The sequence below is a fragment of the Sebastes fasciatus genome, chromosome 8 (assembly GCF_043250625.1).
Source record: "Sebastes fasciatus isolate fSebFas1 chromosome 8, fSebFas1.pri, whole genome shotgun sequence".
Lineage (NCBI taxonomy): Eukaryota > Metazoa > Chordata > Actinopteri > Perciformes > Sebastidae > Sebastes > Sebastes fasciatus.
Window position 1 is genome coordinate 5,850,840 of NC_133802.1, and position 14,218 is coordinate 5,865,057.

Consider the following 14,218-nt stretch of genomic DNA (forward strand, 5'->3'; position numbering starts at 1 on the left):
ACGATCTGGAAGTATTTAGTCAGCAATCGGCAGAAAATGTCATCTGTATGAAACATCGTTAGTATACAGAATATGGTTAGTGTACAGAATATAGTTAGGGTACGTTAGTTGGGCTATAAAGAGCAGCGGAGAAGAGACGTCGGGTCCTTAAAAGGACTGACAGCAGTGCCAAAAGAACATCAGCTATGATTTCATGTGTAGGGAGGACACAGCATTGTAGCGTTGGTTTAATGACAGCCAGTTACTTTCACTATTTTCTGTACAGTTTATAATGTAAGGCAGTTTATGGCACGGAGTGCAGGGCAGCATTAGACTAAAAATAGTTTAAGTACGGTTATCTGTGTAGAAAAAAACTAAACTTTGTTACTGTGGAATTACTGATACACCTCAGAGCTTTTCAGATTGTTCATCACTTCACCGTCTGTAGCGACAGTCAATAACGAAGCTAAATATGCTAGTGTAGGTTATCTGAGGCCACTTCTTCAGGTCGTCCTCCCATCCCTCCATAGTAGAAGGCAGGACGTTACTCCCATTATTCACGTAAGGCGTCATGGGGGCTAGGAATAGGTTGGATACGGTCTTCCAGTCTACATGTTTTTAAGCTACCTGGGTTTAAATATTAACATCCAAAACAGACGTTATTTCCAAATTAACACTAGATAATGAAGATTCTAAAGAAAATTGTTATTTATTAAATCATTACGTGAAAGAAACCAAACTGTGTATGCATGAAAAACATGTAGGGCTGCAACTAACTGTTATTTGTATTATCGATTAATCTGCCGATTTATTTTCCCAATTAATCAATTCATTGTTTAGTCTATGAAACATCAAAAAGTAGTGCTCATCAGGGATCATTCCAGAGCCCAAAGTGATGCTTTGATATATTTTTTTCCTCACATTTGAGGTGCTGGAACCAGAAAATGTTTGACATTTTTTCTTGAAAAATGACTGGAACGATTAATCGGTTATCAAAATAGTTGACGATTTGTTTTCTTTCAGTTGACTAATCGTTGCAGCCCTAAGAAAATATAATGAATAAATCAAAAATACAGTGAAATAACCCTGTTTGTGCAGTATGAAGAAACGTGTATAAAGACTTTGATCTTCATTTTGTCTCAAAAGCCCCTGAAAACTTTAAAATCTTAACTTTTATTCAATAACATTATTATTTTCATGATTAAATAAGCAACAATCAAAGTAATATATATATTAAAAGTTTAACACTGAAAAATTCAGCTAGTCTGCTTCATCAGGACTGTGTGCTTGCAAAGGGTCGGGAAGTTAAGCTCGGGAATTTGGGAATTTCTGGCATTCAGCAGCGCACTCTTCCATCACATGCACACATTATTTGCCAGCATCCCAAATGACAACCCTCCGCATGAACAGTGATTACATTACTGGAGTGAATCTATTTTATAATTCTTATGATATTTCAGTTAACCAGCAGATAGTAGCCTAAAGCAAAGTACACAGTTTATAACTTGTTAACACCTTCTGGGTAGTTCTTTAGCTAGCTAGATTGAGCATGCTGTTTGAGGAATTTTAATGAATCTATTTCAATTCATCATTTATTGTAAAACATCTCTTTTATAAAATAGTTGTTCGCTTTAAACCCTAAGTTTGCACACAGCCCTAATTAGGTAACTTGCTAGCTAGCTAACTCACCACATGGCCCATTTCACACTGATTTGATATTTGCCAAATGAATGGATTCATTTGGCAATAGAGTATGTCTGCTTATGATATGGTAAAAGGTTTGCTTCTATCTGCATACGACAGTAGTCTGTTCATGTCAGACCTCGTCTCCCACAGTAAGAACCTGATAGTCAAAATGTGTTTTCAGGGCCTTTAAATGTAGAAAATGTAGGAAATGTTCTGATTCAAGTAACAGCAGAGACACTGTAACCAAAGTATATGGATGTATGACACAAACACCTCAGCTTCAGTAATCTGCTGTCAATCAAAAACAGCAGATACAAAAAAAAAAAAAAGTGAAGAAAGGAGGAGGATAAAAGAGCAAAACATTGCAGAAGATGATGAAAACCAACCTTCTCGCAGTCGTTCTCTGTGAACTTGTTGAGGAGTCGGCTTCTCTGTTGGGACTTGAGATTTCTCAGCATGGAGGCGATGATCGAGCTGACGTGTTCTAAGGAAAGAAAAGTGAGAAGTATAGATGAAGCTTCCGCGTTTATATCGCAGAGACAATACATTTTCCAATAGTTTACTTTTATGGAACGTTTATTCGAATGAGATCTTTCCACACGTGTATTTCCTTCTTTATGGAATCACTGGGTGGCTCTCTCCACTAACACATACAGTATGTAAGCCTCCTACATGATAACACTATACAAAATCGCTCATTGTATTCTTTATAGGGCTGTCAATCGATTAAAATATTTAATCGCATGATTGTCCATAGTTAATCGTGATTAATCGCAAATTAATCGCACATTTTTTATCTGTTCAAAATGTACCTTAAAGGAAGATTTAGAGGAAGTATTTAATACTCTTATCAACATGGGAGTGGGCAAATATACTTGCTTTATGAAATATTATGTATATATCTATTATTGGAAATTAATCAACAACCACAAAACAATGACAAGTATTGTCCAGAAACCCTCACAGGTACTGCATTTAGCATAAAAAATATGCTCCAATCATAACATGGCAAACTGCAGCCCAACAGGCAACAACAGCTGTCAGTGTGTCAGTGTGCTGACTTGACTATGACTTGCCCCAAACTGCATGTGATTATCATAAAGTGGGCATGTCTGTAAAGGGGAGACTCGTGGGTACCCACAGAACCCATTTACATTCACATATCTGGAGGTCAGAGGTCAAGGGAAAATGGCCATGACAGTTTTTCCTCACCAAAATTTTGGGTAAGTTTGAAGCGTTATTTAGCCTCCTTTGCGACAGGCTAGTATGACATGGTTGATACCAATGGATTGCTTAGGTTTTTCTAGTTTCATATGATGGCAGGATCTCCACTCTCACTCAAAAGTGAGCCCGATACAACCTAAAAAAAAAAATTGCAAGCTGCGTAAATGCATTAAAGAAATTAGTGGCCTTAAAACTAATTTGTGTTAACGCGTTATTATCGCGTTAACTTTGACAACCTTACTTTCCTTCTTTATGGAATCACTAAGTGACTCTCTCACACATACAGTATGTAAGCCCATGTGATAACACATCAAGAAAGAACTCATTGTTGCATATGCTTTATTTAAGTAACACATGGGCTACTGTTATGCTCCTCAGTGAAAACAGTGAACTCCAAAAAACTGATCACTGCAAAGCTCATTCACACCCAAACCCAGAGCCCCCCCCCCGAGAAAGAACAAATCGATTAACACGTGATGATTTGCAATTACAGCACGCAGCCGGCTAAGCTCGGCTACAGAGAGCGCACAGAACGAGAGGCGGTGGCTGAATTACATTTCTCACGGTGATAGAGATTTGTCTGTGGCAGCTCTGGGGCCGTTTAGCGAGAGGGAGGTCTTAAAATATGCTAATTGACTAAATTAGCTACAAAAACTAGTTAGTCCCATTAAGCGCCCTTGTTAATACAAATTCAAGCTACGTAAGATGTGTTATCTCATTCAAAAGACCTTCTTACTCACAGGCTGCACCAGTAGGTGACAATCCTCTGTATAATATTTCTCTATTATATTGAATGAACAATACACCGGACACACATGGGGGGGGGACAGATTATGAAATTGTAAAATCTCTGGATACACAGAGTAGAGAAAAAATGTAATTGGACTTTATCAACAAGAGGTCAATATCCTCTCTCATCGAGGCTTTGCAGTTGCTAAGCAACAAGAGTACAGGAATCAATCCCATTTCTGCTTTTTAAAAGGGGTCGTGTTTGCTGTCGGCTCCCTTTGTGCAATCCCCTACGACCCCGCAGCGCCCTTTCTCACAAGACGTGAAGGCTGAGAAATCTAAAGGCTGTAACACCTGCCAACGTCAAATCTTTCGGAACGTACACCTATCCATCTATATTATAAATATGACCAGCAGCACAAAAAGGCAGGAGAATGCACGGAAACACGATACAAAACAAACCGGAGCCGTGCTCCTATAGAATGAAGTTCCATTATAGAAAGTATATCCTACCAGAAGCTGAGGTAAATCTAATTTCTGTTAATTACTGCTGAATCTGTGAGCCAGAATCCTTCAACTGAGAGAACGAACTGTTAATTTGAACTCTTAAAAACTCTTCTGTTCTCCTTCTTACCATTAAACTGAACCCCTCAATATATCCCTCAAATATCGCAACATATTTTGTATGGATTGCCATGAAATGTCATGATCCCCAGAGGATGAGGCCCGCTGACTTTGGTGATTCTCTGACTTTTCTTCTAGCGCTACCAGTATGTTGATTTTATTTTTGGTAGAGATATTCATGTTCTGCTCCGGATGAATTGTAAACACTTTGGTGATCTCGCAGCTAGGCTTGGGGCATTATTACGGTATACCACGCAATTACTACTACGCAATGATTTATAAGAGTGTCAGTGTAAGAAGTTACAGACAGTAGCTTTAAATAGGCATAATGATATTGTCTTGTGTCGACCGCAGGCCCCGGAATTGAATGAAATCGACATAACATTGTGTCAGACTTTGTGATATCAACAAATGTTGTCATATATATATATATATATATATATATATATATATCTGTTCAATGGCTTGTTAACACAAATAGCTAAATCAGCCAATCAAATGGCAGCAACTCAATGCTTTTAGACATCTAGACGTGGTGAAGACGACTTGCTGAAGTTCAAACCGAGCATCAGAATGGGGAAGAAAGGGGATTTAAGTGACTTTGAACGTGGCATGGTTGTTGGTGCCAGACGGGCTGGTCTGAGTATTTAAAAAACTGCTGATCTACTGGGATTTTCACGCACAACCATCTCTAGGGTTTACAGAGAATGGTCCGAAAAAGAGAACATATCCAGTGAGTGGCAGTTGTGTGGACGGAAATGCCTTGTTGTGATGTCAGAGGTCAGAGGGGAATGGGCAGAGTGGTTCGAGATGATAGAAAGGCAACAGTATCTCAGATAACCACTCGTTACAACCAAGGTATGCAGAATACCATCTCTGAACGCACAACACGTCCAACCTTGAAGCAGATGGGCTACAGCAGCAGAAGACCACCTGGTACTAGCAATGTGTACCTAATAAAGTGGCCGGTGAGTGTATATTGTCATCCAAAAAACTCAATACAATATCATATCGTGATGAAACTTGTGATTTACACCCCTAGTCGATAATGAGTTTACTGCCTTCCAAACACATTTTCTATCGTCTTCGGGACGACGGGACACCACTGGTCTCGAGTCCTGACGGTACCTGCGGTGTCAAATGTGTACCGTCACGTTTTCAGATTTTGGCATCGTCTTGGTAATGAAGTGTCGGTTCTCGCGACAACCCTAGACATTAGCATTTAGCTCAAAGCACCTGCTAGCATGGCTGCAGATGTAGTCTTGTAGTCTCTCATAACCCCTTAAAGAGTACAAATAATACTAATACTTGAAAGTAAAGTATTTTTAAGGGGTTTAGTTTTCACCTTTTCCAATTAATGGTCATTAAGGGATCTAAGGCTGCCTGTAATACAAACTATTTGAATTTGAAGGTGGTGAATCAATGGTTAATTAAGGGGGTTTTGTTTAATAGTATCCTCCTCTCTACATGTCTGTAAAAATCATGAACATTACAACACCTGTAAACTGTAAATGCCCTTCACAGTTTTACTGGCTGACTAAGTGGTTGACTGGACTGGGATTACAGACAGTTAAAACTGTGTGCTCTGGATGTACACCAGGTAGTTTCAGTCCAAGGTCCCCTTATTTTAATGCAGACAACCTTATTTCCTGTACACAATGACAAGGAGGCTAACTGCCATTTCCGAAAGGACGCTACTTTATCAACTTGATCCGAGTGGTAATTGATGTCGCCACCTCCACACCCTGCCGGGGGAGGCTATTGATCACTGGCTGTGGAATGTTCTCTCCAAAGAGTTTAAAACTTAACAGCGGCCGCTCCGCCGAGATCCGTGAAGGGGGCGGAGGCAGGATTACATCTTGAGTACAAGATGGAGGGCAAGGCCGAGTAAAAAGAGCCTTTAGAAAGGTGTCCAATCAATACCTCATTTACATGCTTTGCTGCACACTTAAATCTTGAGTATAAAAAAACAAAAACAAAAACAAGGAACAAACAAGGAACAAACAAGAAGCCAAGAATCATTTCCATCATCTCTCTTTGAGAGTAGCAACGTCTGACGAGCGGGTATCAGCTTCGTGCAAAGCAGCGGAACAAAAACACTGACACATCTCCGACAGTATGATAATAATGCACTTAGCGTGTCTAGTCTGATAGTCTGTAGATATGTAGCCTATAAACAAGATATGTTTTTATAAAATACAGTTGTACAGACAACTGGAAGTTGGAACTAGTTCACAGTCAACTTTTGCTTGAGGGATATTTTGCATTCAGATAGCACTATGCGTGTCCAAACGCTAGCGTTCGCTCATCCTCCATTAATCATTCACCGTTTGCCTCATCTTTGCCCCAAAGGGATCCACAGCCCTAAGTTAACATGCAAATAACCCTGAGTGGCCTGGATTCATTTATTGATTGACAGCTGAAGGAAGTGCTGTGTAGTTGTGAATGACAGAGGAGAACCGATAGGAGGTACTTCACCGAGAGACTGGACAAACTGTGCCCTGGGGAGAGCGATCAGCCTCCCAGCACCACAGGCTAACCTTCCAGGAGGTTATAGACACTTCATTCACTGTCTGAAGGAGAAGGAAGGAATTCTGGTTCTGAACTCTCAGAGGAAGAAGTGGGAAGTCAGGACACATAATTAACAGAACGCTGGTGTACATACTATTGTAATTGTCTGTTTAAACATTCATCATAATGTATAATTTAGCAAAGTCAACACAAGTGACAACATCTTGATGTAAAGTCCAGAACACACCGGCAGTGCACAACGGGCATCAAAACAGCCAGCTTTAATTTAATAGGAGTAATTTATAGTTTCCTGACTGTGGTGTTGAAATCAATGTTGCAAAAGAGACCTGCAGAAATGGAAAGCTAGAATGAACATGCCAGAAAGGTGATGTTAGAGTGCTTTGTTTTCTGATTATTTTTCTGCTTTTGTATGTACACACATCTCACTATAAAGCGAGGAATCTCTGTCTTTCTGTGAGTCCTTCGCATACCTGGAGAACCGCTCATCCGATCTACTCCACACTGTGGTGTGTTGCTGAGGATACCACGGAATTTGGTGCAATTTGGACCGGCGACATGTTCTATATTAATAAAGGATTGAAGAGACAAGCAAATGGCTCTCTGCGCCGGACATAACGTTAAAAGCGAACTCTTCTTCACCTGGAGTCAACGAGCGCCGAGCGCTTCTCGACACTGTTGCAAGTGGCACTTCCTCGGGGCCGAGCAATCAGCTCGCTCCGAACGGCCACACGCTCTCAACGGGCAATGCACTAGTTTAGACAATTAGCCTAGTCTCTCTTTCTGTATCTTGCTCTTTTTTTAGAACAGTCATGAAAAGAAAATTCCAATGCTCAGTCTCCATATTAATACTACTGTAGGGGCCACCACTGCTTATTTACTACTCTGAATGCTGTACAGACGTTGTAGCAGTCTCACGGCTTGTGTTTCATCAATCTGCTTCATTAAGCACATGCAGCAAACTTCACCCTAATAATTCCTGGGCCACAGAAAGTACAACCTATAGGCCCATTTGCACTTCAGGAACTTTACCTGGGGACCAAGGACCTCGTGAGGAACTAAGGAACTAAACCTGCGTTTTGACCGGGGGGGAACCAGGGACACATTCAGTTCCTGTAGGATAGTTCCAGGTGGCAAAAAGTGCTTCGGTAAGTTCAGGAACAGTAGGGGTGGAAGATGCAGTGTTGAATGTTGTTGATCAGTCAAACCAGAACGGTATTCTCTCGAATTAATGCAAAACTAGGGGGGGGGGCGCCATCATGGAACCAAAAAATATAAACTATAAAGTAGGGCTGTCAAATTTAGTAATAACGGTAATTCATGTTAACGCCACTAATTTCTTTAACACAATTAATCTTTCGAAAGTTGTAGCGGGCTCAGTTTTAGAGCTAGAGTGTAGATATACTGGTATCATATGAAACTAGAAAACCTAAGGAATCAATTGGTGTCATACCAGCTTGTCGTGAAGGAGGCTAAATAATGCTCCAAAACGTGTGCTAAATTTTGGCGAGGAAAAACTGGCATGGCCATTTTCAAAGGGGTCCCTTGACCTCTGACCTCAAGATATGTAAATGTAAATGGGTTCTACGGGTACCCACGAGTCTCCCCTTTACAGACATGCCCACTTTATGATAATCACATGCAGTTTGGGGGCAAGTCATAGTCAAGTCAGCACACTGACACACTGACAGATGTGGCTGCAGTTTGCCATGTTGTGATTTGAGCATATGTTTTATGCTAAATGCAGTACCTGTGAGGGTATAAAGGATTTGTATAAAGCAAGCATATTTGCCCACTCCCATTTTGATAAAACAAATCTCCCTTTAAAAGGTACATTTTGAAGACAACTATGGACAAACATGCAACTAATTGTGAATAAATATCAATTGACAGCCCTACTATTAATCAGAAATCTCCCTCTTGGTTTCTGATATATTTCTTCTAAATGGTGATCATATCCTTACCTCGTAGAATATTAAGTGTTTTCAGGTAAAACCTTCATATACATCTAAATATACCGCATCATATTTCATATAGAAACAGAAGATGACGAATCCCCACCAGAGGAAAGACCAAACGTGAAGATGTTAATTAGATGCGTCTTTACACAGGGATCTAACAGCAAATCTCTCCCCCTGAAACACACTAATAATAGGATTACACAGCATGACTCTGACAACACAGATTACAATCGAACTTGAATCATGTAAAACGTTACTGATCTCAATCTGAGCCGACGGCGCTCGGCGCTTGGGAGGGGGAGACGATCAAATGAGAGCTCCATTTGATTCTCTGCTTTGGACTGAAGACGTGTGACGCAAGTTTTCATCATTAAATCCGAGATAACCAAGTTTCTCTATTACAGCCACTTATCTAGTCTCATATATACCGCTATGTAGTCATGCTCTCTAAATCTCCATTTGTTAATATCAGAGGATAGATACTGGTGATAAAGTAATGGACTGATTAAATTCTGTCTTTTTATCTTTGTAATGAAACTGCCGTCATTTGATGGGGGAAATGTTTTAATAAAAGCATCTTATTTCCATCTTTTTTTTCTCCCCCCTTGCTTCATACTTCCAACACAGCTACAGAGCCACAATTTTTCCTAATACAGGTCTCTTTCTGCTAGCATTGCCTCCGTCATTACCTATTTTAGTGCATTCATTAGAAAATAAGGGTCACGACAAGGGCGTTCGCTACACTCCAAGGTGTTTGCATGGTATTCAAAACATATCATCTACAAAGCCCCCCCCCCCCAGAGAGCCTCTCCCTTATGCGTTCACTCTCTCCGCCAAACAAACAACCACATGCACACAAGTGCACAAAGCAAGATTCTTCAGAGTTGGAGCCGGAGCTATGACTATTGTGCCTCCGCCATGTAAATTAGTTGTTTACTTCTGCTCCCTCTCGCAATCGCTCGCATCATTAGCCGCCTAAATATAACAACCGGCTGCCACCAATTTCCATCATGCAACCTCATTCCGCTGGTAATGACAGAGCAACATACACCAATAAACCGAGACCCACAAAAAAACAAGGTGAACAGCAAACGGTGTCGTGACATAGAATATTCATGAGCGGAGAAATGTAATTTGTTGTTTGGATTTTTTTCTTCTTCTCTTCTATCCACTTACGATGTCTCTATTAATTATGCCGTTCTGTATGCTAATATGGGCCCCGGCAATCCCTGGTCATTTGGGCTGTGTCAATTTCAGAAAGGATTTCACGGGGATCAATCTATGCACTGAGGTTTATGATGGAGAGGGGCCGCGGAATGAATGTGAGAGAGGAAGAGGGCTAAGTACGGAAGGACAGAGAGGTCCCTACCTTCCTAATTACTTTTGTTTGAAGCAGCTGATAGTTAATTAATCTACGGTGTTATTGTGTTATTCTGGAGAACCACTTGATTCGCAACATTTTCAATTAGCAGTCTGAGAAAGAGGGTTCACTCAATACACCTTATATTATATATGACAGGCATGTCATTACAGCCTATAGCTGTCAGGCAAATCAATGGAGGCATGATGGGAAATCCTATACAGGCTGCGTTCACTGCGGAAAACTCATTCCAGAATTGCATTTGCATGTTTAATTGCTGAAACTGTTCGTTTGTATGGTTGAATACGGGCTAATCTGCTAGATGATGTATGTGTTGCACTCTCTAGCGACACCACGATTACTTTGTCGGCGCGGTCAAGCTGAATGCACGACAGCACAAATGGTTGAACTGATAAATTAGCAACCCCTCTTTTTTTATTTTCCCCTTTTTAATGTTAGATAATACGGGCTACTCGTGTGTATGGAGGACCGCAAGAATCACAGAAAAAGTAATAAAGCATTTAATTAATTAATTAATGACTAATTGTACAATAAAAATAGGAATGAATACTTTTTTTTCAAATTCATTATTAATCTATAAATAAATGGACTGAATTACAAAGTATTTCATTATTTGTCATTTTAATGGCCAACGAAAAGAAGAATTATAAAAATAATTTACAGATGAAATATGAATCATTAATAAATATTTCAAATTAAAAAGGGATTTACAAAAACACCATAAAACCGTCAATAAGGATTCAAAACACCTCAACTATCCCTTTAAGCCATAACTGGGGTTTATGATTATAAGTCAACAAACTTCTTCTCCTTGCACTGTTGATCAGATGAAATACACATGAATTTGTGTGTGGAATTAGATGTCTAAATCACGTATGACCAAAAGCATTTGACTACATTTTAACTTGTAGTACAGCAGGTTTTACAAGATGTCTTGGACATATTTGCTAGTAAAGAATTAGTCTATATGTACAGTATATATGGTAATTACTGTGAAGTTTACATAGTTGGCTTTGAAGTATCCTAAACTACCTTTACCATTTAACTTCCAAGCAGGAGGTGTCAACAAACAGAGCAGCTGAGGCCAGCATCATACCAATTTTCACCTCTCCAAAACAAATACTCCATACATCATCATCATAGTGTGGCTCTCAAGATACAGTTTTGGTTGAGAAACACACACAAATCTAGACCACACCTGCCAAAACCTCACAGGGTGAAAGAGCCTCTAGGGTGGATTTCCACGTCTCTTTTCTCTCATTCTCTCATCGTCTCTTTTAAGTGCGTGTCGGACTTGCCAGGGGCTTCAACACACAGGGGGGAGAAGGTTTGACTGTTAGGACAGGTTATCTTCCACACTCTTCCTCCTGCTGCTCGAGGAGGTCAAAGGTTAATTCATCCAGTCCCTGGGTGAGACGGGACACAATGGAAGACAATTTGTTCTCTCCTCTGCGGGGCTGGGAAGCCCCACCGGATGAACCAAACTTAATTAATACAGACAGAGAGAGAGAGAGAGAGAGAGGACGGGTTCCACATTTTTGGACGTAGGTGATCAAACAGAGAGCAGAGAGATGGACAGAGTTTCTACCTCTTTTTCTTTCCGTCTCTATTCTGTTTTATTCTCTCGCCCTGAATCGCGCGGACGTCCTACCCCTTTTCTCTCGCTGGCTCTTGTTTGCGCTTCCTATCTCTCACTCAGAGACAAGAGAGGTTTGAGAGCACAGGCAGGAAAATCAATCAAGATTGGATTGATAGTGTAAACTGACAGGCCCGAAGAGGCAGCAACCCGTGATACATGAGCAGATTAGGATCGAGTGTGTCTGCAGGAAACGGGCGTGACTACACATTGCAGAAAACTAAAGCGGGGGGGGATTAACCCGTCGTGATTAGTGCAATTACTTAAATTAGTGCAGTCGGCAAACTAAAGATTTAATTACTTGACAAATAACAAAAATTATGAGATTTGAAGGACGTTAGAAAAGTAGCCCAAACACTGTCAATCATCATCTTCACCATCATTACCTCACGCATTATCATATTCACCACAGACTGAATAGAAGAAGTGGACGTAGTCACCGTGACGTCATCCATTGGTTTGTGGACTGCTGTTTTAAAGCCTCGAGTTCGCCATGTTGGTTATTTGCAACCACAAGTGACACGAGATGGTGGAGCCAAAGAACGTATATGGCCAAGAAGTGATTCAGTCAACTGTTTGTTCCATTGCAACATCAGCGCCCAGCAGCAAAGGTACGCTTCTGCCATTTAGGAGAGCGACTACCAAAAAGTGAAACCAAATTATTTCTCTTCTATTGTAATATTCTACTGAAATGGCCTGTGTTGAACAATAAGATATTATAAATATAATAAGCTTTTTCAGTCCAAAATGGCGGCAGCGGCTGTTGTGGAGTTTCGTCTCTTTGCTTCTATACTCTTTGGTGGAGCTAAGTACAACCGAACGCTGAATAAGACATTTTTAGGCGACCAAAAAGGTTGTAATTAACTTTCATGAACAGAAAAGACACTGTGAAAGGGTTAAAGTTGGAAGACGAAAATGCGGACTCCCAGACCGGACAACACCGTGGTAAGCTTTTTACCTGCATTTACACTTCAAAAATCATAAAAGTGCTGGTCATTTGCTAAGATTATCTTGCTGAAGAAAACGTGTAAGTATCATAAACGTTTGTTTGACACAGAGCTTATTTTCTGCAATAATCCAAAACCCAATGGAAAAATCCCATTGGCTTTGTGTTGAAGGAACCAGGGCGATGCTAACTTCCTGGCCAGCCTACAAATATACAGTATGTCTTCACTTTTCAGACCCCGGAGCTGCTCACTGATGTTCACATTATAACGTTTCAATAGATGTTACATGGAACCTTTAAAAGAATGCCATTTGGTGCTGATCAGGTAAGAGTTAAATCTGTACATATTTGGAATAGTTTAAACAAATTGCATGACTAAGAACAGATTTTTCTCTGGAAATATATTTCACTGTCACCTGTCACTTTTACATCCTGCTTAGCTTTCATGTGCAAGCAAAGCTCAAAACTCTGCAGGGCATGTACTGTATGCGTTTTACAACTAAATCAAATGCTGCCAATTTAAAATGCTCCCAGCCCTTATCTACCATTCGGACCACCGTTGGTCCTGAACACAGCCTGTTGCAAGACTCAGTTCTCAGCAAATGAAAAAAAACATGGAAATTATTTTCCAATAACTTCTCTCATTTTTCAGGCATTTGCAGCGCTTGAACTAGTCCCCAATACCGACTTCCCAGGGCACTAGGGAAATAAAACCTGATTTCCAAATCATATTTACATTGTATGTGTGGAAGCCATTGATCTCAAGCAACTGGTGTGCTTTTACCCCGGTGGATTGGTTTCCATTGGTTTGTTTCCTTTATCCGTTTGTGACATTTAATCTGCTGCTGATGGCATTTAATTGAAAAATAGTGCAATGATGTCACGCCTCTGCTTTCACTGCTTGGCCCGACAGGTCACACCACTATAACAGGTCAAAGCAGCGTTTTTGCAGCTGCCTTCATGAAGTCGTTTGCTGTCACCTTGATCTAATTAGTGACTGACCTTCATGCTCCTTCTCTGAAGCACCGGTTTTCTTCATCTTCTTCGGGGTTTTCATGAAGAGTGGAAAGATGGTTCGCAAGCCCAGGATGTCCACGAACTTATGACAGTTATCTGCTCCCTCTGGTCCGATCATCCCGTGGTCCAGGACCTTCATGGCGCTGGTTCGAGACATTTTCTTTTCTCTGCAGCAGAGAGAGAGGAAACAATGCTGATGTCAGAGTTGCTTATTGTTTCAATAGGTATAAAGAACATGCATATTTGCAATGAAGCACCCTGAAAAGGTGTCAGTAAAGATAGCTGCCATAAAAACTTTTGGGTGATCTGGCAATAAAACACTATTTTTACGTATTTATTTTTAAAAAATCATTTCAGCCTTGAATTTTATGCTCTTATTTCTAGCAGTATTACTCCTAAATAATATGAATATTTGTTTATGGGAATGACTGAATCAGCTAATGCAATACAAGTGGACCCTAAAGTTTTACATTTTACCTTAGTACTTAAAATAATGGGTGGAACAA

General features: G+C 40.4%; 1 protein-coding gene across 3 annotated transcripts in view; it reads right to left on the minus strand.

The window, feature by feature from the left end:
* ctnnbl1 (catenin, beta like 1) overlaps nucleotides 1–14,218 on the minus strand; it is a 75,775-nt gene that overhangs the window by 29,708 nt on the left and 31,849 nt on the right. For all 3 annotated transcript variants that reach the window (XM_074642951.1, XM_074642950.1, XM_074642949.1), the window contains 2 exons: nucleotides 13,698–13,879; nucleotides 2,052–2,149 (listed from right to left, as the gene is read on the minus strand). In XM_074642951.1, coding sequence (XP_074499052.1) covers nucleotides 2,052–2,149; nucleotides 13,698–13,879 — 280 coding nt within the window. The remainder of the gene's footprint in view (nucleotides 1–2,051; nucleotides 2,150–13,697; nucleotides 13,880–14,218) is intronic.